Source organism: Saccoglossus kowalevskii, chromosome 5, assembly GCF_978046115.1.
Source record: "Saccoglossus kowalevskii chromosome 5, keSacKowa6.1, whole genome shotgun sequence".
Taxonomy (NCBI): Eukaryota; Metazoa; Hemichordata; class Enteropneusta; family Harrimaniidae; genus Saccoglossus; species Saccoglossus kowalevskii.
In genome coordinates, this window is record NC_140645.1 from 39,672,341 (window position 1) to 39,698,053 (window position 25,713).

Consider the following 25,713-nt stretch of genomic DNA (forward strand, 5'->3'; position numbering starts at 1 on the left):
ATTTGCATAATAATGCATTTATCTTTCGGCTTTCTATTAATTTAGTTAGAATCAATCATCACATTATAAACAAACTTTGTACATGTGTACCCTGAAACAATAAACAGACCTAAATCTATGCATAATAATTGCTTAGTTTCGTTTAGTTAACATACATGATTAGTTTAATGTTGATAAACATGCATATTGATTATCTTTTATTTGCCCATATCTGATATCTAAAAAGATCAGATTTAAATTGAATTCATCGCAGAGGTGCTATGGAACTAATCAGACTAAAAACCATGTATGAAAAATTAAATGTATTTTCTGTATGTATTATAAATTTTGATAATATGAATCACATTTTTTTCATGTTATGCATCTCAAATAGCTGACAAAAATTAGTTTCCAATCTTCTTGTTTGAAAAGCAAATCTTAAAGGGGAACCGCTCAATCCCATGGATTGCACCAAAGAATCATGGGACACTATTGTTTATGTTGTTTACAATGTTAATCTATCTTTTGTTATCCATTGTTATTTTAATCCAGAAAGTAAATTTGTTGTGAGATTAGGCTTAACTGGAAGGTGCCCCTTTAAATTTTGAATTAATTTTAATGTGTCTCCAATACTCTCAGCACCGTGACACGGGAGGTCTTTCTAAGCTTTATTTGATATTGTGTGTGAGTAAGTTGCATGCCGCTTAACATATTTCATTTATCGCCATGTGGCGCGTATGGAGAATATGTCTGTGCTAATTAGGAAGAATACTAGTAATTCTTTTATATTAAAGCGGGGGAGTCGTCACCTGTGTATGCGTCATATGGCCATTGTTTACAAACAAGCGTCTACCCATGATCGTTCTATGAGAGCTCTCCAAATTGAACACCTGCATATCATCGGAATGTGCGATCCTTTTGTTGAAAGTTATGACATCAAATTTTACGTCACTGTCTTGTAAACTTGTGACGAGAATTAGACTATTCCAGGGGGAGAAGCTATGTCATATAACGTTCTATGTGACTTTGACGCACACCACTGTATAATGTTTTAGGCTATGCGCGAGATGCTGTGGAACGCCGGTCGGAGAGCATAAAAGCTCGAAATAACAGTATATACTTAACTTTGAATGAATCCTGCTTATAGCAGTTTATAGATGTAGCACATGTATGGGTTGTCGTGTTACACTAGGCTGTTCACAAGAGTTTCAACAACTAGCCCAAAGTACCGCTTTCTGACAACTTTCGGGTTTTATTTTCACCGGCGATGGTTGCCGGGGTGGAGATAGATAAAATATACAAATGCGGACAGTAAACTTCACACTGAGCTGTTTTTTTCTATTGTACAATTTTAAAAGTATTACTTCATATCTCAAAAATTTACTCAATGGCAAAATTAATATATTGTTATTGATTCTAAAATTACAAATTATCAAAAAAATAAATATAAATTATATATTCAATATAAATTATTGAATTTCATTAATGCGCCTAAGTAGAGTTCGGTTGACATATGGCACTGTATTATAATTGTTGGCATACAGCCATAATTCACTGCCTGCAATTGTAAAATTAGTATTATACTAGTATTATAGAATGGTAAATGTATTACATGACGATTCAACTAACTGTTACATGGCGTCGTAAACTCGTCTATGAGCTGACCACATTCAACACATCACACGGCATAGACTCAATCCGAAAATTGTAACACGTGTATTGATTTTACTACAACTCCATCGATATAAATGGGAAGTCCAAATACCCCACTATATGCTTCGCTAAGAAAGTTTGGTTTGATATTCTCCGTTATTGGATTACTGATTTATTTATTCGTATACATGATTGCAAACTTATCAAGTGAATCTACTTATCAAGTAGCTTCTATAGGGCACTACATTGTAACGGATGCACACCGAAAAGCCAGTAATAGGTAGGAAATTCTGTTAAAATTCACTCGCGTTTATGAAATTCTAAGATAAAACGATTCCTGTTATTTTCTGCATCTATACATATCATTGGTTTCACTATAGCACTAATACAATTCTAGTATGAACACATAGTAACAAACTGCATCTATACATATCATTGGTTTCACTATAGCACTAATACAATTCTAGTATGAACACATAGTAACAAAATCTTCACATAGCTGTCATAGTGCTCGGTATACCGAATCAGGATTTAATGTCATGAACATGATCAGTGTGCCTTGAATATTAAAGGGAAAGTCTAGGCTAACATGATATTCGAAAATGAAAGTGCTCCACAAATATAAGAGAATGTAATTTATTACTTTCCTATATCACTTTCCTTATATAAATATTCTTCTTTTTTAATTAGTGTACACTGTCCTTCATTAACCATTATTACCGATGCCACTTCACACCTGAGGGAACGCAAAGGTTCATGGGTAGACGCTTGTTTGTAAACATCGACACGCTATGGCCGTCTACCGCATGCGCAGGTGACGACTCTCCCGCTTTAAGTATCAATGTGAAATAAGATTGCTTGCTTACAGGGCACAAACACGATAATGTGTTGTGATATATGTATGAATTAAAAACACCACTACCTCAACAATTTAATGACAAATCTAAATAACCTCTAAATAATTGTTTTTTCAGAGGTTCTGACGAGGAAATGACGACCCGCGTGGTGAAAAAAAGTCAGGAAGATTTTGGTGATGAGGGGAAGAACAGATTTCCTCCTGATACAGAAATGCAATTGGAGATACTCAGGTATAAAATCTTAGGGTCTGGTTACACAAACCTCGGTCTCGTGACAGTTTTATAGTATACCTTAACATTAATATTAGCTCCGCTCCGAAAATTATCGGCGATATCTATATTTTTAATGAATATTTTTGAAATATTTGACCAAAAATTTTATTTTCGAAAACTTATAGTCCGATTGGTTTGATACGTGGTATATATGTACCTTGTGTGGACCTCTTAGATTTGAATAATTCGTGACTATATCTTAAATTCTCCAATTTTAGAGAATATTTTTGGTCAAAATGCTATTTGACTTCATCCTGATAAGGCTGGATCGATTGATTTGATACTTGATATATATGCACATGTACCTTGGGTGGGCCTTCATTAGATTAGATCATTTCGTGACATAAGAGGAACTCTCTACTAATTCACAGTCACAACGTATAACCGGCCAGCATTGATGAAAATTTGGTACTATTAAACTTTGAATTCCAAACACAGTGGAGGAAACACTTAGAATAGAATATAAACATGGCCAAGGTTATTGTTTGTCCACTATAATGTGTGTACTAACTTGTGTGATGCGTTATTATTGCAAGACGACTCTGTTGAAACACATGATATTTCCACCATCAGGTCGTTTGTTGTTTTATTTTCTAATCTTACTTGAAACAATGTAATTACCTGTGCCTTCGTCAATAATCAATCGGCTGTTAAAGGGCAGTGGTTGTCGCATCACGCATGCGCGAGATATGGGTCTCAAATAAACAAAGATGGCGACTTTGACTGCTGTGAAGACCAACGACTCTAAACTGAGACGTTACCAATCTTTAATTAGATAATTTCTTTGATGATTGGAAGATATAAAGTGAGTCACCTGCGGTAATTAGTGCAAGTCGCGTTCAGTTCAAAACTTCTACTCGTTAGAAGAGTGCATTGGATTATGGGAAAATCAATGTTTATCAACATAAATGTCGCACATGCCCGGCGCGACGACCTCTTGAAGCTAAAAGCTTCACATATATATGACAGGTATACAAATGTTGATGTGTGTCTGGTATATATAGCCTTGGAAATGTTCCCGGAAGATGGCTGATTAGAGTATGTGGACATGCCAATAACATAATTATTTATATTAATGATTATTATCTTAATAGAAAACGACTTTTCAACAAGACACAAGATGGGAGTTTAATAAGAGTTTATAATAAAGGTACGTTAGTTAAGGATATGGCGTTTAATTACCATTCAGAATCAGTAAACCAGATATTAATACCCGTGGAACCACAGAAGACGTGTGCTGTTGTGGGAAATGGAGGCATTCTCCGGGACAGTAGATGTGGTGATGAGATCAACTCCAAAGAGTTCGTCATTCGATGTAACGTACCCCCAGTAGCTACATATGCCCTAGATGTTGGATATAAAACCAATGTTACAGTAATCAATCCACGAATTATTAGAACGTTGAATATTACACGGTCTCAAAAGAGAGAAGAGCTGCGGTTTATGAACGATTCTGTACTTTGGTACTCCAGTCCGTACATTAGAGGCTTCACAACGGATTGGTTACGTGATGTGGTACAAGAAATAAAATCTACATATAACTTGAGATTGCGAATGGCTTACACAAACAATGATATTTTTGTCAACATATTAAAAAGGTAATATTATGTTTATTCGAACCAAATTTAGAACTACGTTTACTTTTCATAATATTACATTTATCTAATGTATCTTGGTAACAGAAGTATATATCATTACAATAATAATAATAAACAATTCGGCTAGTGAATATTTCGCCGAATATGTTGATGAAAATTTAGAAAATCTATATTATTGCTGAGAAACTGTCCATTTTTGTATACTGTTGCTCATACATTTTTACAATTTTAAGAAAAAATATTATCCGAGTTTATAAAAAGATATTATGTTTTTATTATAAAACTGAACTCATTTAAATCGTGTCTTCTTTGTTCGCAGTTTTGTAACAGCCACACCTTCAGCTGGGATCAGGTCTGTTGTCGCAGCACTTTCAATATGCGATGACGTCACTGTCTATGGTTGTTATCCTTTCCCGGCTGATAAGAAAGGCAAGGCATTGCGGCACCATTATTATGATAAAAGCGTTGCCAACGGAAATTTTACCAGTAGTCTTCATAGTTGGAATGATGAATTTGCGTTGTTACAATCTTTGCATGAACGTGGAAATGTGACATTAGTAACAGATAGGTGTCGGTGACTTGAATTTAAGAGTGCAGGTCAGCATTAAAGCTGACAAATGTCACCGCTTATCAGCATCTAACTATCACATAAGTGTGGTGTATGTCTCGTACGTCTTGGGATTTCCAGCTTTGTTCAGAATTTAAATATTCATATACTGACATAGTGTGTATAAAACTATTTTCATTTAAATTTGTTTGATAACGTTTTCGAAACTCGATTCCAATGTGGCATAGTGTGTGTAAAACTATTTTCATTTAAATTTGTTTGATAACGTTTCCAAAACTCGATTCCAATGAGGCATAGTGTGTATAGAACTATTTTCATTTAAATTTGTTTGATAACGTTTCCAAAACTCGATTCCAATGTGGCATAGTGTGTGTAGAACTATTTTCATTTAAATTTGTTTGATAACGTTTCCAAAACTCGATTCCAATGTGGCATAGTGTGTATAGAACTATTTTCATTTACATTTGTTTGATAACGTTTCCAAAACTCGATTCCAATGTGGCATAGTGTGTATAGAACTATTTGCATTTAAATTTGTTTGATAACGTTTCCAAAACTCGATTCCAATGTGACATAGTGTGTGTAGAACTATTTTCATTTAAATTTGTTTGATAAAGTTTCCAAAACTCGATTCCAATGTGGCATAGTGTGTATAGAACTATTTTCATTTAAATTTGTTTGATAACGTTTCCAAAACTCAATTCTAATGTGGCATAGTGTGTGTAGAACTATTTTCATTTAAATTTGTTTGATAACGTTTTCGAAACTCAATTCTAATGTGGCATAGTGTGTGTAGAACTATTTTCATTTAAATTTGTTTGATAACGTTTCCAAAACTCAATTCTAATGTGGCATAGTGTATGTAGAACTATTTTCATTTAAATTTGTTTGATAACGTTTCCAAAACTTAATTCTAATGTGGCATAGTGTGTGTAGAACTATTTTCATTTAAATTTGTTTGATAAAGTTTCCAAAACTCAATTCTAATGTGGCATAGTGTGTATAGAACTATTTTCATTTAAATTTGTTTGATAACGTTTCCAAAACTCCATTCTAATGTGGCATAGTGTGTATAGAACTATTTTCATTTAAATTTGTTTGATAACGTTTCCAAAACTCAATTCTAATGTGGCATAGTGTGTGTAGAACTATTTTCATTTAAATTTGTTTGATAACGTTTTCGAAACTCAATTCTAATGTGGCATAGTGTGTGTAGAACTATTTTCATTTAAATTTGTTTGATAACGTTTCCAAAACTCAATTCTAATGTGGCATAGTGTATGTAGAACTATTTTCATTTAAATTTGTTTGATAACGTTTCCAAAACTCAATTCTAATGTGGCATAGTGTGTGTAGAACTATTTTCATTTAAATTTGTTTGATAACGTTTCCAAAACTCAATTCTAATGTGGCATAGTGTGTATAGAACTATTTTCATTTAAATTTGTTTGATAACGTTTCCAAAACTCAATTCTAATGTGGCATAGTGTATGTAGAACTATTTTCATTTAAATTTGTTTGATAACGTTTCCAAAACTCAATTCTAATGTGGCATAGTGTGTGTAGAACTATTTTCATTTAAATTTGTTTGATAACGTTTCCAAAACTCAATTCTAATGTGGCATAGTGTGTATAGAACTATTTTCATTTAAATTTGTTTGATAACGTTTCCAAAACTCGATTTCAATGAGGCATAGTGTATGTAGAACTATTTTCATTTAAATTTGTTTGATAACGTTTCCAAAACTCGATTCCAATGTGGCATAGTGTGTGTAGAACTATTTTCATTTAAATTTGTTTGATAACGTTTCCAAAACTCGATTCCAATGTGGCATAGTGTGTATAGAACGATTTTCATTTAAATTTGTTTGATAACGTTTCCAAAACTCAATTCTAATGTGGCATAGTGTGTGTAGAACTATTTTCATTTAAATTTGTTTGATAACGTTTCCAAAACTCGATTCCAATGTGGCATAGTGTGTATAGAACGATTTTCATTTAAATTTGTTTGATAACGTTTCCAAAACTCGATTCCAATGTGGCATAGTGTGTATAGAACTATTTTCATTTAAATTTGTTTGATAACGTTTCCAAAACTCAATTCTAATGTGGCATAGTGTGTGTAGAACTATTTTCATTTAAATTTGTTTGATAACGTTTCCAAAACTCGATTCCAATGTGGCATAGTGTGTGTAGAACTATTCATTTAAATTTGTTTGATAACGTTTCCAAAACGCGATTCCAATGAGGCATAGTGTGTGTAGAACTATTCATTTAAATTTGTTTGATAACGTTTCCAAAACGCGATTCCAATGAGGCATAGTGTGTGTAGAACTATTTTCATTTAAATTTGTTTGATAACGTTTCCAAAGCTCAATTCTAATGTGTCATAATGTGTGTGTAAAACTATTTTCATTTAAATTTGTTTGATAACGTTTCCAAAACTCAATTCTAATGTGGCATAGTGTGTGTAGAACTATTTTCATTTAAATTTGTTTGATAACGTTTCCAAAACTCAATTCTAATGTGACATAGTGTGTGTAGAACTATTTTCATTTAAATTTGTTTGATAACGTTTCCAAAACTCAATTCTAATGTGACATAGTGTGTGTAGAACTATTTTCATTTAAATTTGTTTGATAACGTTTCCAAAACTCAATTCTAATGTGGCATAGTGTGTGTAGAACTATTTTCATTTAAATTTGTTTGATAACGTTTCCAAAACTCAATTCTAATGTGACATAGTGTGTGTAGAACTATTTTCATTTAAATTTGTTTGATAACGTTTCCAAAACTCAATTCTAATGTGACATAGTGTGTGTAGAACTATTTTCATTTAAATTTGTTTGATAACGTTTCCAAAACTCGGTTCTAATGTGGCATAGTGTTATATAGGGCGGAAACAGTTTAATTAAAAGTTTTTTCATCCAAAAGCAATTCATCCGCATTTGATATACTGATTCTGAAAAGACAACATTGTATTACCTAATTTGTAATTTTAAAACTCGATATATTTGGTTATCTTACTCAATATGTTTTGTACGTATTACTAGCAAGGTTATGCCATACACGAGCAGATGATATATTTGATGTATGCATTCATGTAAATGTGAATTAGTGTTCCCAGATGACGTAATACATATTAGCTAAATATGTTTCGCTCAATAGACAACGATTTTCCAAAAACACACAAGTTTAATAAGAGTTTATGGAAAAGGTATATTTGATATTGTGTTACCATTCAGAGGCAGTAAATGAACCACTTGTACCAATAGTACATCAGAAGACGTATAGGAGGCATTCTCGGGGACAGAACATATTGTGATGCGATTTATTTCAAGCAGTTCGTTATTCAATGCAATGTACCTCAGTAGTTGAATATGCCCTTGAAGTTGAATATAAAAATAATGTTACATTATAACGTTAATAGCATTGAGTTTAGTGAATTTCTAACAAGAAACAAATCTCTGCTTTAAATCGAGAGAATGTATCATTTGTTTTTTGTTTTCTTGCTTGTTTGGGTTGCCCCATGATTCGTCGATCACATAATTGAAAACACCTTCATATAATATAATGAAAAACAGTAGACAGAATAGAGTATATACAATTTACAAGGATGAAAACACATGAAGGTACAACTGACACCATGCACCAACTGCTGTGTTGAGTGGATTTCATGCGGATCATAGAACACGCATTAGAGGGATATTTACATTTATTTTTTGAAATAATTTCAAGTTGCATCCTTGGAACCACTTGCTGGATTTTCAAATCGTTTGACAAAAGGAGTGTACGGTCGGGAAGTGGAACCTCAGACCCCATCATCGATCATTTTCACCATTATAGACCAAATAGCGACTTTGTATATCCCACCAGAGACCAAATTGTCACTAAATATATGCAGTTATAGATTGAATCTACTCATCACCCGGGCTCATCAATAAAAGTACTAAAACTCGTGCGAATACATGTAAAAAAAAAAAACAAAAAAAAAAAAAAAACCCCGGTCCCATTCTAGTCAGGCAAACCTAATATTGGAACAGAAGGCAAGCAAATCTATACCCCATTCTCGACCAAACAGCTAAAAATTACGACCCCAATTGGTGGAACGTCCCCATAATAAGATTTGCATTAAGTGACCCCGGGGAAACAACCTCCACGCGTTCAATAACCTTTTAAAAATAGTCAGCGTGCTTCATCGTTATTGCAGTTGATACATTTCTGCTGTACGTATAATGGATATAACAATTGATATTGAATCAGAGCATGCGTAGTAGATGGCTCCTACTCCAGGTATGATTCGAACTTAATAACTTCCTATTAGGCTGAATACTCCCGTGATGTATCTCGTATACCTTTAAGGAATCTTTCATCATTTTCAAAACAGTAAACACAGATACGTTCGTATTATCTTATTTTAATAGTAATGTAATTTATACGGAATCAATTGTGACGTAATGCCGCCCCCTAGTGTCAAACGTGAGCCAGCATGATAGCAACGACAGAGGCGCTTACATGAATTGTGAGGTTCACAGACAAATGTTTCGTAGCTGTTTGATATGTTACTGAGTTTGTCCTCAGTTTGAAGGTAATAATAAATATGTACAAATACAAGCCTCACATTATAAAAAATGTAAAAACATTGAATTGAAATATACGCAAAATCTACACTACACATGTCAGTAAAAACATAATATATTCGCTGAAACCGACATTCCCATGATTGCTCAGTTACTTGTTTATATTTAATGAACAGTGGATGTTATCAATATGAACTAGTATTGTAGAAACCGTATTACAATACTGTCTTTATTTGAAACGGAATATAGTACAACACTAAAATATAAGTTTTATCACATAGAGGGACTGTGGTTTTATGAACAGTTTTATGAAATTTATTGGATTTCACGGTTCTTACAAAAATACTACCTCATGACGATGTTTATGATTTGCTGCAGAGAATTATCTTCTTAAAAGCTCGCCTAAATTCATTGTTGAACACTGTGTATATGATGGGGTTCATCGTACTATTAATGTACCCCAGAAACAGAGCTATCTGGATGACGTATGATGGCGCTGTACAAGTAGGACATACACCAAACAAGATGTTCAGGGTGAAGAATGGAATCCAACAGATCAAAAAGACACCTATAAAACAAGAAAACGGTATTACAATCAAAATAATTTAAAGAACAGTAGTGCGTATTTTGTTAAAAAGTATACACCATTAATAAGTATCAATTAAACACGGACACAAATCACACGATATTACCACTTGTTTTTATGAACCTAACTCGCTTTCTAACATGATGGTTGAAGCATTTCCACCAATCAGATATCATCCGTGTACTTTTCCGGATTATATAATTTACATAATATGTTAATGCAGTAGACGTGTGTAGGTGTCGGGGTCGTCTATAAAATTCCCAAAATATTTGTTACGTAATACGTTAATGCAGGAGACGTGTGTAGGTGTCGGGAACGTCTATAAAATTCCCAAAATATTTGTTACGTAATACATTAATGAAGTAGACGTGTGTAGGTGTTGGGGGTCGTCTATAAAATTCCCAAAATATTTGTTACGTAATACATTAATGAAGTAGACGTGTGTAGGTGTCGGGGTCGTCTATAAAATTCCCAAAATATTTGTTACGTAATACGTTAATGCAGGAGACGTGTGTAGGTGTCGGGAACGTCTATAAAATTCCCAAAATATTTGTTACGTAATACATTAATGAAGTAGACGTGTGTAGGTGTTGGGGGTCGTCTATAAAATTCCCAAAATATTTGTTACGTAATACATTAATGAAGTAGACGTGTGTAGGTGTTGGGGTCGTCTATAAAATTCCCAAAATATTTGTTACGTAATTCGTCAATGCAGTAGACGTGTGTAGGTGTCGGGGTCGTCTATAAAATTCCCCAAATATTTGTTACGTAATACATTAATGCAGTAGACGTGTGTAGGTGTCGGGGTCGTCTAAAAACATCCAAAAATATTTGTTACGTAATACGTTAATGCAGTAGACGTGTATAGGTGTCGGGGTCGTCTATAAAATTCCCAAAATATTTGTTACGTAATACGTTAATGCAGTAGACGTGTGTAGATGTCAGGGACGTCTATAAAATTCACAAAATATTTGTTACGTAATACGTTAATCAGTAGACGTGTGTAGGTGTCGGGGACGTCTATAAAATTCCTAAAATATTTGTTACGTAATACGTTAATGCAGTAGACGTGTGTAGGTGTCGGGGTTCTCTATAAAATTTCTAAAATATTTGTTACGTAATACGTTAATGCAGTAGACGTGTGTAGGTGTCGGGGTTCTCTATAAAATTTCTAAAATATTTGTTACGTAATACGTTAATGCAGTAGATGTGTGTAGGTGTCGGGGACGTCCATAAAATTACCAAAAAAGTGGTGGGCGTTTTGATATGACATTGGCCGAGTTTTATGCATTAATCTGTGTTTTATTTAAGGTACGAAGGTGTCGCCACAAGAATGTCATCAAGACCAAATAGCTCATCTTTCTTGAAAATATTGAAATGATTTTGGTTCAAGATAGTATCAGCATCGACATGTGTATATATCAAATATTTTCTCAGAAAAGATGATATCTTCATTCCCGTCAAGATCCTCCATAGATCACTTCTTGTCAGCCATTTTAAGTTCACATTATTTTAGGATGAATCCATCTTCTGGTTCTACAATTGCATTTTGGTTGAAAAAGACAATTTAGAACATATGTTGACTCATTAATGTATTTCAATGTACATTGTATATCATATACTAACCTAATACTATGGCCAGAGTTTTCGTCGCTTTTCTTTCTCTCCTCATTGAAAATTTATTTGGTTTCACATTAGGGAAAGTCGACCTTGAATGTTGTCGACCTAACGCATTTTGTGGTCTCTGTAAGGTAGCGTTACCTCCAGTGCCGTCCGTATTATTCTGTATCTGCCCAGTTGGATCAGGTTCATGAACAGTGTCCTGGGTTGGTTCGTCCGATTGAGGCAAATCAGATACTTCTGTTCTATTATGTTTAGCCATTGTAGTACCTCCGATTCCTATCCTTGTAACACGATTTTTAATAGCCACGTACACGAGTATATATACTATAGACATTATGAAGGCTGGGATGACGAATGAAAACACCGAACTCCATACCATGTACGGCCCGTTAAACAAGATACATAGTTCAGGAACACGATTTGGTACATTATTGACACCGAACAGAACTGGACACGATATTATAAATGATATCATCCAGACAATTGCTATGGTAACGAGAGCGCGCTGAGTTGAACGTTGTCTGGCATACTGCAGTGGTTTGGACACAGCATATAGTCTGCGATTGAGAAAATAATAATAATAATAATAATAACAATAATTAAAACATACACTTTATGCTATGAACATTTAAATGGCGATATATGGGTCTCATATAAACAAATATGGCGACTGTTGCGCAAATCAACGAGTACGAACTGAGACTTTACCAAGCTTTAATTAGTTTTTTTTTATATAGATGATTGGAAGATTTCGAAAGAGTCACCGGCAGTAATTAGTGCGTGTCGCGCCTAGGTCAAACCTCATACTTGTGATCTCCATTAGAAGAGCGCATTGGATTGTGGGAAAAGCATCGCATCGCATCGCAGTGCGCCGACCACCGCCCTTTAACTGTCAGTTTGAAAACTGACCGAGTTCTACGTGCCACGGTCAAAACGTCAACAAAATTCAGGTCAGCGTTGCATGTGTGCCTTAAACAAAAGAAGCAAATACAATTCATACGTGGTTGTATGAACAATATCATTCCTTATGATATTTTGGGAACGTGATTTTCCCCTGACAATTATTGTCGATCACATTCCAGGAAAATTGATCGAAGTTCATTTCCAAGACGGCTAGTCACATCGTTCGCGGAATACAATTTTTCATTCATGGACACTACTTGATTCAAAGAAATAATTTAGCAGTACAGCGCAGAATATAATTATGTTACGTAGACTACTTACCGATCAAGACTAATTGCACATAGGTTGAAGATGGATGCGGTGCAAGACATAACATCCATAGTTACCCAGAAGTCACACAGTGTATGGCCCAGATACCAAAACCCGCCATTTATCTAAAGTTAGAAAGAGATATATATATATAACATTTGAGATAAACCGGAATTACCAACAATGCACCGCGATGACAGCGGCAATGCCATTCCATAAAAAAACAGTCTCAACAAGAAGCAGATATTCTTGTTCAGTGAAGACCAACAATAAAAATACCACAAAACATTATTTTAAAAATATTAGATTATGTTTTCATTGAGGAAGCAACAACCTGGTCGTCTTAATAGTTTTGGGGTTCAGAATAGACAAGCTAACATAACACAATTCAGAGCGGTTTGTACGTGTGTGCGTATCAATGTCGTATGAAGAACGTTTGGATGACATTCTTTTTTTATAAATGACTTTTAACAATTGAACAGTTCACGTGATTTCTCCGTGACAATCACAATACACTTTTTTTTAAATGTGACGCCTTGTTGACACCTACGACGGCAATGTACAGTTTTTGTGATATTTTTAATAGATCAAGGACTAGTTTCACAGATGAACTTAAATCATATTCGCCCTTGAATCGAGATGTGTAATCTTTTTTGACACGAACATTGTCTCGCAAAACGAGAACTTTACAACAGACGATGTTCAAGTTCAAATATTGCAATGGATAAATACTAAGTAATTTAAACACGTGTATTCTTTCACATAAGGTATAGTGATTGAAGGTGATTTCAATCAGTGTGCGAAAAAAATGTGTCTTCCATTTTGTGGCATTGCAAACTTACATTTAGGGAGATGGAAGAGTACGTCGTAATGAAAGATTACATTTGCTATGAGCGTGTTTATAAATAACCATGGAACCTATATATATATAGCTAAAGGTAAATCGCTTTATATGAATTCTTCTAAAATGCACATGTAATGAACAGAGTATTATTTACAGGTCATTAATGTTAACGTGTACAGATGAAATTTATTAAATTCTTATGTACAGACTTATAATTCCAGTCAATATGCCCATCCATGTATTAGTTTTATTGTACCAAATTAAGGTACCCGCGGGCAGGCCAGCGGCTCAATTTTCTTCGTAAATGTATAAATAATGTACTCATATCTTCCCTGCAATTCATTTTTCATGTACCGTCTCAGTATTTTCGCTCGTAATTTAAAAATGTCTTTTATACCACGTGTTTGATAGTAAGACAAACTAATACAAGGTTTTCCACAAAATGGGATAATTTATATTCAAATACATCACATAGCCAAGATAACGTCGAGGATAATATGGAAGGTATGATGTACGAGGACATACATTTCTGTATATTGTTTTTTGAACACATGTTACGTAGAAAAGTTCAGTCGAAGTATCGTTTTCCCCCAATCACTATTGTGAAGTGGCGTGTTCTAAGTTTGCATAATCGAACACGCCACGTGCGAACACTCCACTGACACAAATTGTTTCGTTCGCCACTCTCTCATACTTTTCTTTACACTAAAAGGTATGTATACAGCCGCCGAATACTTTCAATAATGGCATTACATGTAGTGCCTATGGGGAAAAACGACCAACTTCAAGTTCAGTGGGCGGTACACCCAGGGTGGGGTGGGGTAGCGTTGACAAAGGTTTGCAGTCCGAACTCAAAACACCGACACTGTTCCAGGGAAATGTTGTACTGCAAACATGACGAAAGATCACTATTAGACCCCTTTTGTAAAAATGATAAGATTTTCATGACGATTTTAGGCAGTTTGTGGATAAAGTTTATGCAATATCCGGAAATGTGTATCTAAACGTGGCCAGACACGCATACTATTTCAGTTGATTAAAATAGGATACACGTTCAGGGTGTTTTTCAGTACTTTCGTACTCTCATGTACTGTAAGATACCCAAGGAACTTTGATTAGTAATCAGAAAATGCGTGTATCAGACGGCATTATAGTGTACAGTGGAGTTTGTATTTAACTCCTGCCTCTGATTATTTAGATGACTGAACAGAGTCATAGACTGATGTTCATAATTTAATACAGTAATGAAGAAACTATCCCAGATTGGAGTGAAAATGGATTACACTGAAAGAATGCTCCATGCAAATGTCAGATAGGACATATTTAGCACCAATAATTATTCCACGTCGCAATGAATACAATTTTATATAAGAATACAGACTGGGAAGTAAATATATTAATTCGGTATGTTTGTCACACAATTTGCCATTTACAGCCCCCAAATAATCTAATGAATAGGATGTTTACAATTTAAGGACGTCTGCCAATCATATACTGAGATATGAAAAAGGGTCTTATGCATGTATTTACAATTTTAGCTGGTGCATTATCAAGGGGCACAATAAAAATAGCTTAAATCATATTTATTGCATTTGGACCATTGTGGATTACTCCGTGGGATAGATTGGATTATATTTCACTCACTTTGGATAATTGAATATATCCCAACGGATGTGCCCTACTGCTTTGATTTAATCCTATTTGATATTCCAGGTCTTAGTAGATAAACTGTACAGTGAATTTTGCAATACAAAACAGAGAATACAATATATTCATTTGAATATAATGTATGGATTAATTTAGGTAAAATGCACATAGATGAAGAAGTCCCTATGTTGTATTTTATATAATGTATTATATATTAAAGTACAATTCAACTTCTTGATATTGATTGTCAAAAAACTCGGATGATGATGGCAAAACGACACAAAGTACCAATATTATTTAACTTTTTGAAAAATGATTTAATCTATAGACAATGACGTCATATAACTAAGTTGGGCCCAGTGTGATGTAAATAATATCTCGGAATTATTATGTTTATGGAGTTATAACGATGATCAGTGCAATCGCCATGACAACTGTCAAGCGGAATGGTACATTAAATTTGCCGTTCATTTTCTCATGAAATGTAATTATACATAGAGTCCATGCGGTATTAGGCATATTTCATGAATCGTTAGGAAATGTTCTGATCAAACACCCTGCATCTACAATTTTAGTAAACAACGCTAACTTGCTCTATTATCTACAGCATAGATGTGTTTAAATACGATATCATTTAAATACGATATCATATTTCCCTCTCCTGAGAATTAAATGACGTTCTCTCACTATACAGATATATATGCTGTGCTTGAATGATTTAATTACAAGTAGTGAAAATTCCGATTTACTTTCCAAAGAAAATTACTCGGTGAAAAATTAAAATGACTGTGAAGAGGTTAGGATGAGTCATGGATACGCCAATATAACATTACACTCGTCTAACATATTTTGATACAGAGTGACAGTTTAATAATAATGAACAATTTACAAACAAGTTTCAAGAATGCAATCAGTGAACGCATCGCACAGCCCTTATACAACTTCTCAAAATGCACGTGGCTTTTGTTATATTGAATAGACGCATATATATCATCGCTTTTCACAGATCGTTAAACAGTCTGAAAATAGTAGCAATTTCATTCGTCTGTAGTGAAGATGGTTATACGATTTCCCCACGTTAAGCGCTGATCACATTCTTTACAAGTGATGTGTGCATGTGTTCTTCTTCCCAGGTAGAGGTAATCACATCAAATAAGAAATAATCACGATAGCTGCTTTGTAACTGATATAATTTACCGGCAAATTCCGATTAATTTGCATATATATATATATATACGTTTAATTAGATTGAAGACTGAAGGTTAACAAGCAGATTGTTGTTACTTGGAAACATATCCGTAATTGTGGAAATCTATGATATAGGAGAGAATACATGAATACATACAATGTTACACTCACTGGACTACGCTAGGGAAAAAAGGCTAGTTACTTTCACTGTGCACGGACAGTGGAAGGCGCTCCCAACTTTCTCGTGGATCGAAAATGTGTTAACATGTGTTGAGAGGAGTTTGATAATAAGTTCTAAAAAAAATAGAATTTCTGAACAGGGGGTAAAATATATATTTTACATACAATTGAAAAACAATATTCTATTATGTCGTAAATGATGAAAAAGAAATTGTAGATGGTGTCAACCATCAAAACAAAGCGGTCTGTTCAACAGTGTACACTGGTAAATGACATAAACAGACTGGGTTATAGTTTTGTTTCAATCACATTCACTGTTTCATCGCATGTATTCAAATACAATTAAATTATTGCCAACGGTAATAATAATACTTTTATAAATATTACACGCATACATGTCTTTGGCACGTGTGTGTGTTTTATAGAATATTCTTTACAGTAAACTGGAATCATTAGTGTTACTTCATATGTGGTTGCAATAGATTTTAATGAATTGCTTCGGCAGTGTGTTTGCAGTGAACTGTGACATAAGCGGCCTTTTATGTAACACACCCGCAGCGTTTTGCCAAATGGTGCGTGATGAAATGTATCTGTAATTGGTTACCTTAAATGTAAGGTTATCGCTGATCAAATGTTAAATCATCTTATGCAGTCTTAGCAAACACGTATCGTATGTTTCAAGTATTAATCGGGCATGGCTTGGACTCACTTCATTGGGAACGTGCATATATACATATATAGAATTGTAAATTAGAAACTAACATTACCTATACATGTATATGTATCATATCTGTTTCATATTTCACCCAATTTATTCTGATTAACGCATTGAATGTAAGATTTAAATTTTCGAAATTAAAAAATCCAAATATAATTTTACAATAAGAATGTATAATTATAACTCAGACAGTACGCCGTCGCATCGACCTCCTCTGCGCGTCGATCGAAACTACCGCTGTACTCTTCGTGCATACTTTGACGTATCCTCGTAATAACCTTATTATTATACATCTTTTCCTTCCAATGATACATCATGGGAATGCCGAAATTCAAAAAGTTTAGAACAGAATCAGCGAACTTATTTGTGTGGAGTCCGGTCAAACCCTGGCCGCAGCCATGTTTGTTTTCATTATTGAAGGACACTTACGCGCGTAATCATTCTATATTTGGAATTCGCATTTCCTTATATGGTAGGATGAAAATACCCCGTAAAATATCGCAAAATTACAACGCGCTGTAACTTATGGCGTTACAGTGACAGATGTATAATAATTATATATATGCACAACGAATAAGACACTAATTATAATTTTCTAGTCTTATCTTGTTAAGTCGTATTGTGTTTCTCACTTCACCTGATCAATGTCATCTGCTCTTATATATATTGCGTTTTGGTGCACAGCATTGTGCACACTCTCAATCTGATAATGAATTTCAATACAGATTACTGTTATACTGTCTCTCTCGAATCAGCCGAATGTGAATCAATGTTGTAGGACTACATACTACGCAACATATGGTCCCCTTAACAATAATACCTATACCTATATTTACAGTTTTCTATTCGGCCCTCTCCTTAGTTCCCATGATGATTCATATATAAAAACGACAATAGATCGAACAACAATTCGCTTGGATTCTAACAACAACAAAAACTGTCTATCAGTGATCTCTGTCAAATAATGTCAAATCAGTCAAATCAGTGTCTGTCTGCCGATCACCGCCATATGTGTAGCTTTGATTACGTAAATGTACGATTTCTTGTATCTACAGAATATTAAAAATGTTATTTGAAACCGGACAGCATATTTACTTTGTCACTTATTTCCCCTGAATCACGAATGAACAGTCAACATATGTCCCGTCCGTTATTTGTTATGAAATTGCTGAAACCTTTATAACGTTTACTGAATAGGAAATGCTACAAAGGCTGTAGAGAGGTCAGCTACAAATCAAAATTGCTGCAATTTGAAAACAATATAATTGGAATTACATAGAAGTGCAAGGCACTGATCATGTTAGTCGTCGATCATATGTAATTTTCCACAATGTTGCACAGCCCATCAGAATCCAATTTATAGAATTAATTTCAACCACCAAGGGGGTCAAATAAAGCAGACGCAAATAGAAATAGAATAATGAATGCGTTTAGGGGGTACATCTGCTGGTCTGTATTATATCATTTGACACAGCTGTATCTCCAAGATGTGTCGCCGATAACTAATTTCCCTGACCTCAACATGGTATGGTGGAATTATACTTGTATAATGGAGATTGTAAAAAATTAACGTTAGCCACTAATCGGGCGATTATTCACTTTTTTCAATTGCCTGCAGTGACGTAACATGCTTGCAAGAAATGTACATCAGATGTAATTATGGCTACATGCATGTAAGCAAAACACCACAAGTAAAACTACAACATTCATTTATTCATGTGTTATGATCACATGTGAGAATTGTATCACACCTTTGGGAATAGTAGTTATTTTACAAACAATCCGATAAAAAATTGTCATCATGATCTTGTTTTTTTCTTCCTAAATTCACTATTACTTGTTAAGTCATTTTTACTACGACAAGGGTTTCGATCTTCTGTGCGCAATAATTATATATATATATTATTTTACCAGGTACCAAGAATTATTATAAAATAATTTTACCGTAGTTTTAATGACGGAATGCGTTTTAACCGTGGTATATATAAACTGCTGTAAAATGTCATTTCTAAAATGTGTTATGTGTTAAAATATGTACACATTCAATAAGACAGGAATAGCACATAACACTATAAATGTGTTATCTGTTAAAATATGTGCACATTAAATAAGGCACGAGTGGCACATAACATTATAAATGTGTTATCTGTTAAAATATGTGCACATTAAATAAGGCACGAGTGGCACATAACATTATAAATGTGTTAGCTGTTAAAATATGTGCACATTAAATAAGGCGCGAGTGGCACATAACATAATAAATGTGTTATGTATTAAAATATGTGCACATTCAATAAGGCACGAGTGGCACATAACATAATAAATGTGTTATGTATTAAAATATGTGCACATTCAATAAGACACGAGTGGCACATAACATTATAAATGTGTTATGTATTAAAATATGTGCACATTCAATAAGGCACGAGTGGCATATAACATTATAAATGTGTTATCTGTTAAAATATGTGCACATTCAATAAGGCACGAGTGGCACATAACATAATAAATGTGTTATGTATTAAAATATGTGCACATTCAATAAGACACGAATGGCACATAACATTATAAATGTGTTATGTATTAAAATATGTGCACATTCAATAAGGCACGAGTGGCACATAACATAATAAAGGTGTTATGTATTAAAATATGTGTACATTCAATAAGGCACGAGTGGCACATAACATAATAAATGTGTTATGTATTAAAATATGTGTACATTCAATAAGGCACGAGTGGCACATAACATAATAAATGTGTTATGTATTAAAATATGTGCACATTCAATAAGACACGAGTGGCACATAACATTATAAATGTGTTATGTATTAAAATATGTGCACATTCAATAAGGCACGAGTGGCACATAACATAATAAAGGTGTTATGTATTAAAATATGTGTACATTCAATAAGGCACGAGTGGCACATAACATAATAAATGTGTTATGTATTAAAATATGTGCACATTCAATAAGACACGAGTGGCACATAACATTATAAATGTGTTATGTATTAAAATATGTGCACATTCAATAAGGCACGAGTGGCACATAACATTATAAATGTGTTAGCTGTTAAAATATGTGCACATTCAATAAGGCACGAGTGGCACATAACATAATAAATGTGTTATGTATTAAAATATGTGCACATTCAATAAGACACGAGTGGCACATAACATTATAAATGTGTTATGTATTAAAATATGTGCACATTCAATAAGGCACGAGTGGCATATAACATTATAAATGTGTTATCTGTTAAAATATGTGCACATTCAATAAGGCACGAGTGGCACATAACATAATAAATGTGTTATGTATTAAAATATGTGCACATTCAATAAGACACGAGTGGCACATAACATTATAAATGTGTTATGTATTAAAATATGTGCACATTCAATAAGGCACGAGTGGCACATAACATAATAAAGGTGTTATGTATTAAAATATGTGTACATTCAATAAGGCACGAGTGGCACATAACATAATAAATGTGTTATGTATTAAAATATGTGTACATTCAATAAGGCACGAGTGGCACATAACATAATAAATGTGTTATGTATTAAAATATGTGCACATTCAATAAGGCACGAGTGGCACATAACATAATACATGTGTTATGTATTAAAATATGTGCACATTCAATAAGACACGAGTGGCACATAACATTATAAATGTGTTATCTGTTAAAATATGTGCACAGTAAATAAGGCACGAGTGGCACATAACACTATAAATGTGTTATCTGTTAAAATATGTGCACATTCAATAACACAGGAGTAGTACATAACCATTATGAATGTGTTATGTATTAAAATATGTGCACATTCAATAAGGCGCGAGTGGCACATAACATAATAAATGTGTTATGTATTAAAATATGTGCACATTCAATAAGGCACGAGTGGCACATAACATAATAAATGTGTTATGTATTAAAATATGTGCACATTCAATAAGACACGAGTGGCACATAACATTATAAATGTGTTATGTATTAAAATATGTGCACATTCAATAAGGCACGAGTGGCACATAACATAATAAAGGTGTTATGTATTAAAATATGTGTACATTCAATAAGGCACGAGTGGCACATAACATAATAAATGTGTTATGTATTAAAATATGTGCACATTCAATAAGACACGAGTGGCACATAACATTATAAATGTGTTATGTATTAAAATATGTGCACATTCAATAAGGCACGAGTGGCACATAACATTATAAATGTGTTAGCTGTTAAAATATGTGCACATTCAATAAGGCACGAGTGGCACATAACATAATAAATGTGTTATGTATTAAAATATGTGCACATTCAATAAGACACGAGTGGCACATAACATTATAAATGTGTTATGTATTAAAATATGTGCACATTCAATAAGGCACGAGTGGCATATAACATTATAAATGTGTTATCTGTTAAAATATGTGCACATTCAATAAGGCACGAGTGGCACATAACATAATAAATGTGTTATGTATTAAAATATGTGCACATTCAATAAGACACGAGTGGCACATAACATTATAAATGTGTTATGTATTAAAATATGTGCACATTCAATAAGGCACGAGTGGCACATAACATAATAAAGGTGTTATGTATTAAAATATGTGTACATTCAATAAGGCACGAGTGGCACATAACATAATAAATGTGTTATGTATTAAAATATGTGTACATTCAATAAGGCACGAGTGGCACATAACATAATAAATGTGTTATGTATTAAAATATGTGCACATTCAATAAGGCACGAGTGGCACATAACATAATACATGTGTTATGTATTAAAATATGTGCACATTCAATAAGACACGAGTGGCACATAACATTATAAATGTGTTATCTGTTAAAATATGTGCACAGTAAATAAGGCACGAGTGGCACATAACACTATAAATGTGTTATCTGTTAAAATATGTGCACATTCAATAACACAGGAGTAGTACATAACCATTATGAATGTGTTATGTATTAAAATATGTGCACATTCAATAAGACACGAGTAGCACATAACATTATAAATGTGTTATCTGTTAAAATATGTGCACAGTAAATAAGGCACGAGTGGCACATAACACTATAAATGTGTTATCTGTTAAAATATGTGCACATTCAATAACACAGGAGTAGTACATAACCATTATGAATGTGTTATGTATTAAAATATGTGCACATTCAATAAGGCACGAGTGGCACATAACATTATAAATGTGTTATGTATTAAAATATGTGCACATTCAATAAGGCACGAGTGGCATATAACATTATAAATGTGTTATCTGTTAAAATATGTACACATTCAATAAGGCACGAGTGGCACATAACATTATAAATGTGTTATGTTTTAAAATATGTGCACATTCAATAAGGCACGAGTGGCACATAACATTATAAATGTTTTATGTTTTAAAATATTTGCACATTCAATAAGGCACGAGTAGTGCATAACATTATAAATGTGTTATGTTTTAAAATATGTACACATTCAAGAACGCAAGAGTAGCACATAACATTATAAATGTGTTATGTTTTAAAATATGTACACATTAAATAACGCACGAGTAGCACATAACATTATAAATGTGTTATCTGTTAAAATATGTGCACATTAAATAAGGCAAGAGTAGCACATAACATTATAAATGTGTTATGTTTTAAAATATGTACACATTCAATAACGCAAGAGTAGCACATAACATAATAAATGTGTTATGTTTTAAAATATGTACACATTCAATAACGCAAGAGTAGCACATAACATTATAAATGTGTTATGTTTTAAAATATGTACACATTCAATAACGCAAGAGTAGCACATAACATTATAAATGTGCTATGTTTTAAAATATGTACACATTCAATAACGCAAGAGTAGCACATAACATTATAAATGTGTTATGTTTTAAAATATGTACACATTCAATAACGCAAGAGTAGCACATAACATTATAAATGTGTTATGTTTTAAAATATGTACACATTCAATAACGCAAGAGTAGCACATAACATAATAAATGTGTTATGTTTTAAAATATGTACACATTCAATAACGCAAGAGTAGCACATAACATTATAAATGTGTTATGTTTTAAAATATGTACACATTAAATAACGCACGAGTAGCACATAACATTATAAATGTGTTATCTGTTAAAATATGTGCACATTAAATAAGGCAAGAGTAGCACATAACATTATAAATGTGTTATGTTTTAAAATATGTACACATTCAATAACGCAAGAGTAGCACATAACATAATAAATGTGTTATGTTTTAAAATATGTACACATTCAATAACGCAAGAGTAGCACATAACATTATAAATGTGTTATGTTTTAAAATATGTACCCATTAAATAACGCACGAGTAGCACATAACATTATAAATGTGTTATGTTTTAAAATATGTACACATTCAATAACGCAAGAGTAGCACATAACATAATAAATGTGTTATGTTTTAAAATATGTACACATTCAATAACGCAAGAGTAGCACATAACATTATAAATGTGTTATGTTTTAAAATATGTACACATTAAATAACGCACGAGTAGCACATAACATTATAAATGTGTTATCTGTTAAAATATGTGCACATTAAATAAGGCAAGAGTAGCACATAACATTATAAATGTGTTATGTTTTAAAATATGTACACATTCAATAACGCAAGAGTAGCACATAACATAATAAATGTGTTATGTTTTAAAATATGTACACATTCAATAACGCAAGAGTAGCACATAATATTATAAATGTGTTATGTTTTAAAATATGTGCACATTCAATAAGGCACGAGTGGCACATAACATTATAAATGTGGTATGTTTTAAAATATGTACACATTCAATAACGCAAGCGTAGCACATAACATTTGAAATGTGTTATGTTTTAAAATATGTACACATTCAATAACGCAAGAGTAGCACATAACATTATAAATGTGTTATGTTTTAAAATATGTACACATTCAATAACGCAAGAGTAGCACATAACATTATAAATGTGCTATGTTTTAAAATATGTACACATTCAATAACGCAAGAGTAGCACATAACATTATAAATGTGCTATGTTTTAAAATATGTACACATTCAATAACGCAAGAGTAGCACATAACATTATAAATGTGTTATGTTTTAAAATATGTACACATTCAATAACGCAAGAGTAGCACATAACATTATAAATGTGTTATGTTTTAAAATATGTACACATTCAATAACGCAAGAGTAGCACATAACATAATAAATGTGTTATGTTTTAAAATATGTACACATTCAATAACGCAAGAGTAGCACATAACATTATAAATGTGTTATGTTTTAAAATATGTACACATTAAATAACGCACGAGTAGCACATAACATTATAAATGTGTTATCTGTTAAAATATGTGCACATTAAATAAGGCAAGAGTAGCACATAACATTATAAATGTGTTATGTTTTAAAATATGTACACATTCAATAAGGCACGAGTAGCACATAACATAATAAATGTGTTATGTTTTAAAATATGTACACATTCAATAACGCAAGAGTAGCACATAACATTATAAATGTGTTTGTTATGTTTTAAAATATGTACACATTAAATAACGCACGAGTAGCACATAACATTATAAATGTGTTATGTGTGAAAATATGTACACATTCAATAACGCAAGAGTAGCACATAATATTATAAATGTGTTATGTTTTAAAATATGTGCACATTCAATAAGGCACGAGTGGCACATAACATTATAAATGTGGTATGTTTTAAAATATGTACACATTCAATAACGCAAGCGTAGCACATAACATTATAAATGTGCTATGTTTTAAAATATGTGCACAGTAAATAAGGCACGAGTGGCACATAACATTATAAATGTGTTATGTTTTAAAATATGTACACATTCAATAACGCAAGAGTAGCACATAACATTATAAATGTGTTATGTTTTAAAATATGTACACATTAAATAACGCACGAGTAGCACATAACATTATAAATGTGTTATCTGTTAAAATATGTGCACATTAAATAAGGCAAGAGTAGCACATAACATTATAAATGTGTTATGTTTTAAAATATGTACACATTCAATAACGCAAGAGTAGCACATAACATAATAAATGTGTTATGTTTTAAAATATGTACACATTCAATAACGCAAGAGTAGCA

General features: G+C 32.9%; 2 protein-coding genes across 2 annotated transcripts in view; one reads left to right on the forward strand and one right to left on the reverse strand.

The window, feature by feature from the left end:
- The first annotated feature begins 1,820 nt into the window (after positions 1-1,820).
- Positions 1,821-4,938, forward strand: LOC146746127 (CMP-N-acetylneuraminate-poly-alpha-2,8-sialyltransferase-like). The gene is made up of 4 exons (XM_085499000.1): positions 1,821-1,912; positions 2,607-2,720; positions 3,857-4,360; positions 4,680-4,938. The coding sequence occupies exons 1-4, from the start codon at positions 1,821-1,823 to the stop codon at positions 4,936-4,938; spliced, it is 969 nt and encodes a 322-aa protein (XP_085355126.1).
- A 4,387-nt stretch (positions 4,939-9,325) lies between these two features.
- The window catches only part of LOC100372003 (D(2) dopamine receptor A-like), a 39,702-nt gene continuing 23,314 nt past the window's right edge, over positions 9,326-25,713 (reverse strand). Inside the window, exons 4-6 of the mRNA XM_002731042.3 lie at positions 12,942-13,054; positions 11,721-12,274; positions 9,326-10,076 (exon numbers count right to left, since the gene is read on the reverse strand). Coding sequence (XP_002731088.2) covers positions 9,871-10,076; positions 11,721-12,274; positions 12,942-13,054 — 873 coding nt within the window. The 3' untranslated portion in view covers positions 9,326-9,870. The remainder of the gene's footprint in view (positions 10,077-11,720; positions 12,275-12,941; positions 13,055-25,713) is intronic.

Coding starts and splice junctions, on each gene's coding strand:
- LOC146746127 (XM_085499000.1), top strand. CDS start 1,821: ATGATTGCAAACTTATCAAGTGAATCTACTTATCAAGTAGCTTCTATA. Junction 1,913..2,606: donor CACCGAAAAGCCAGTAATAG/GTAGGAAATTCT, acceptor TTGTTTTTTCAG/AGGTTCTGACGAGGAAATGA. Junction 2,721..3,856: donor ATGCAATTGGAGATACTCAG/GTATAAAATCTT, acceptor TTATCTTAATAG/AAAACGACTTTTCAACAAGA.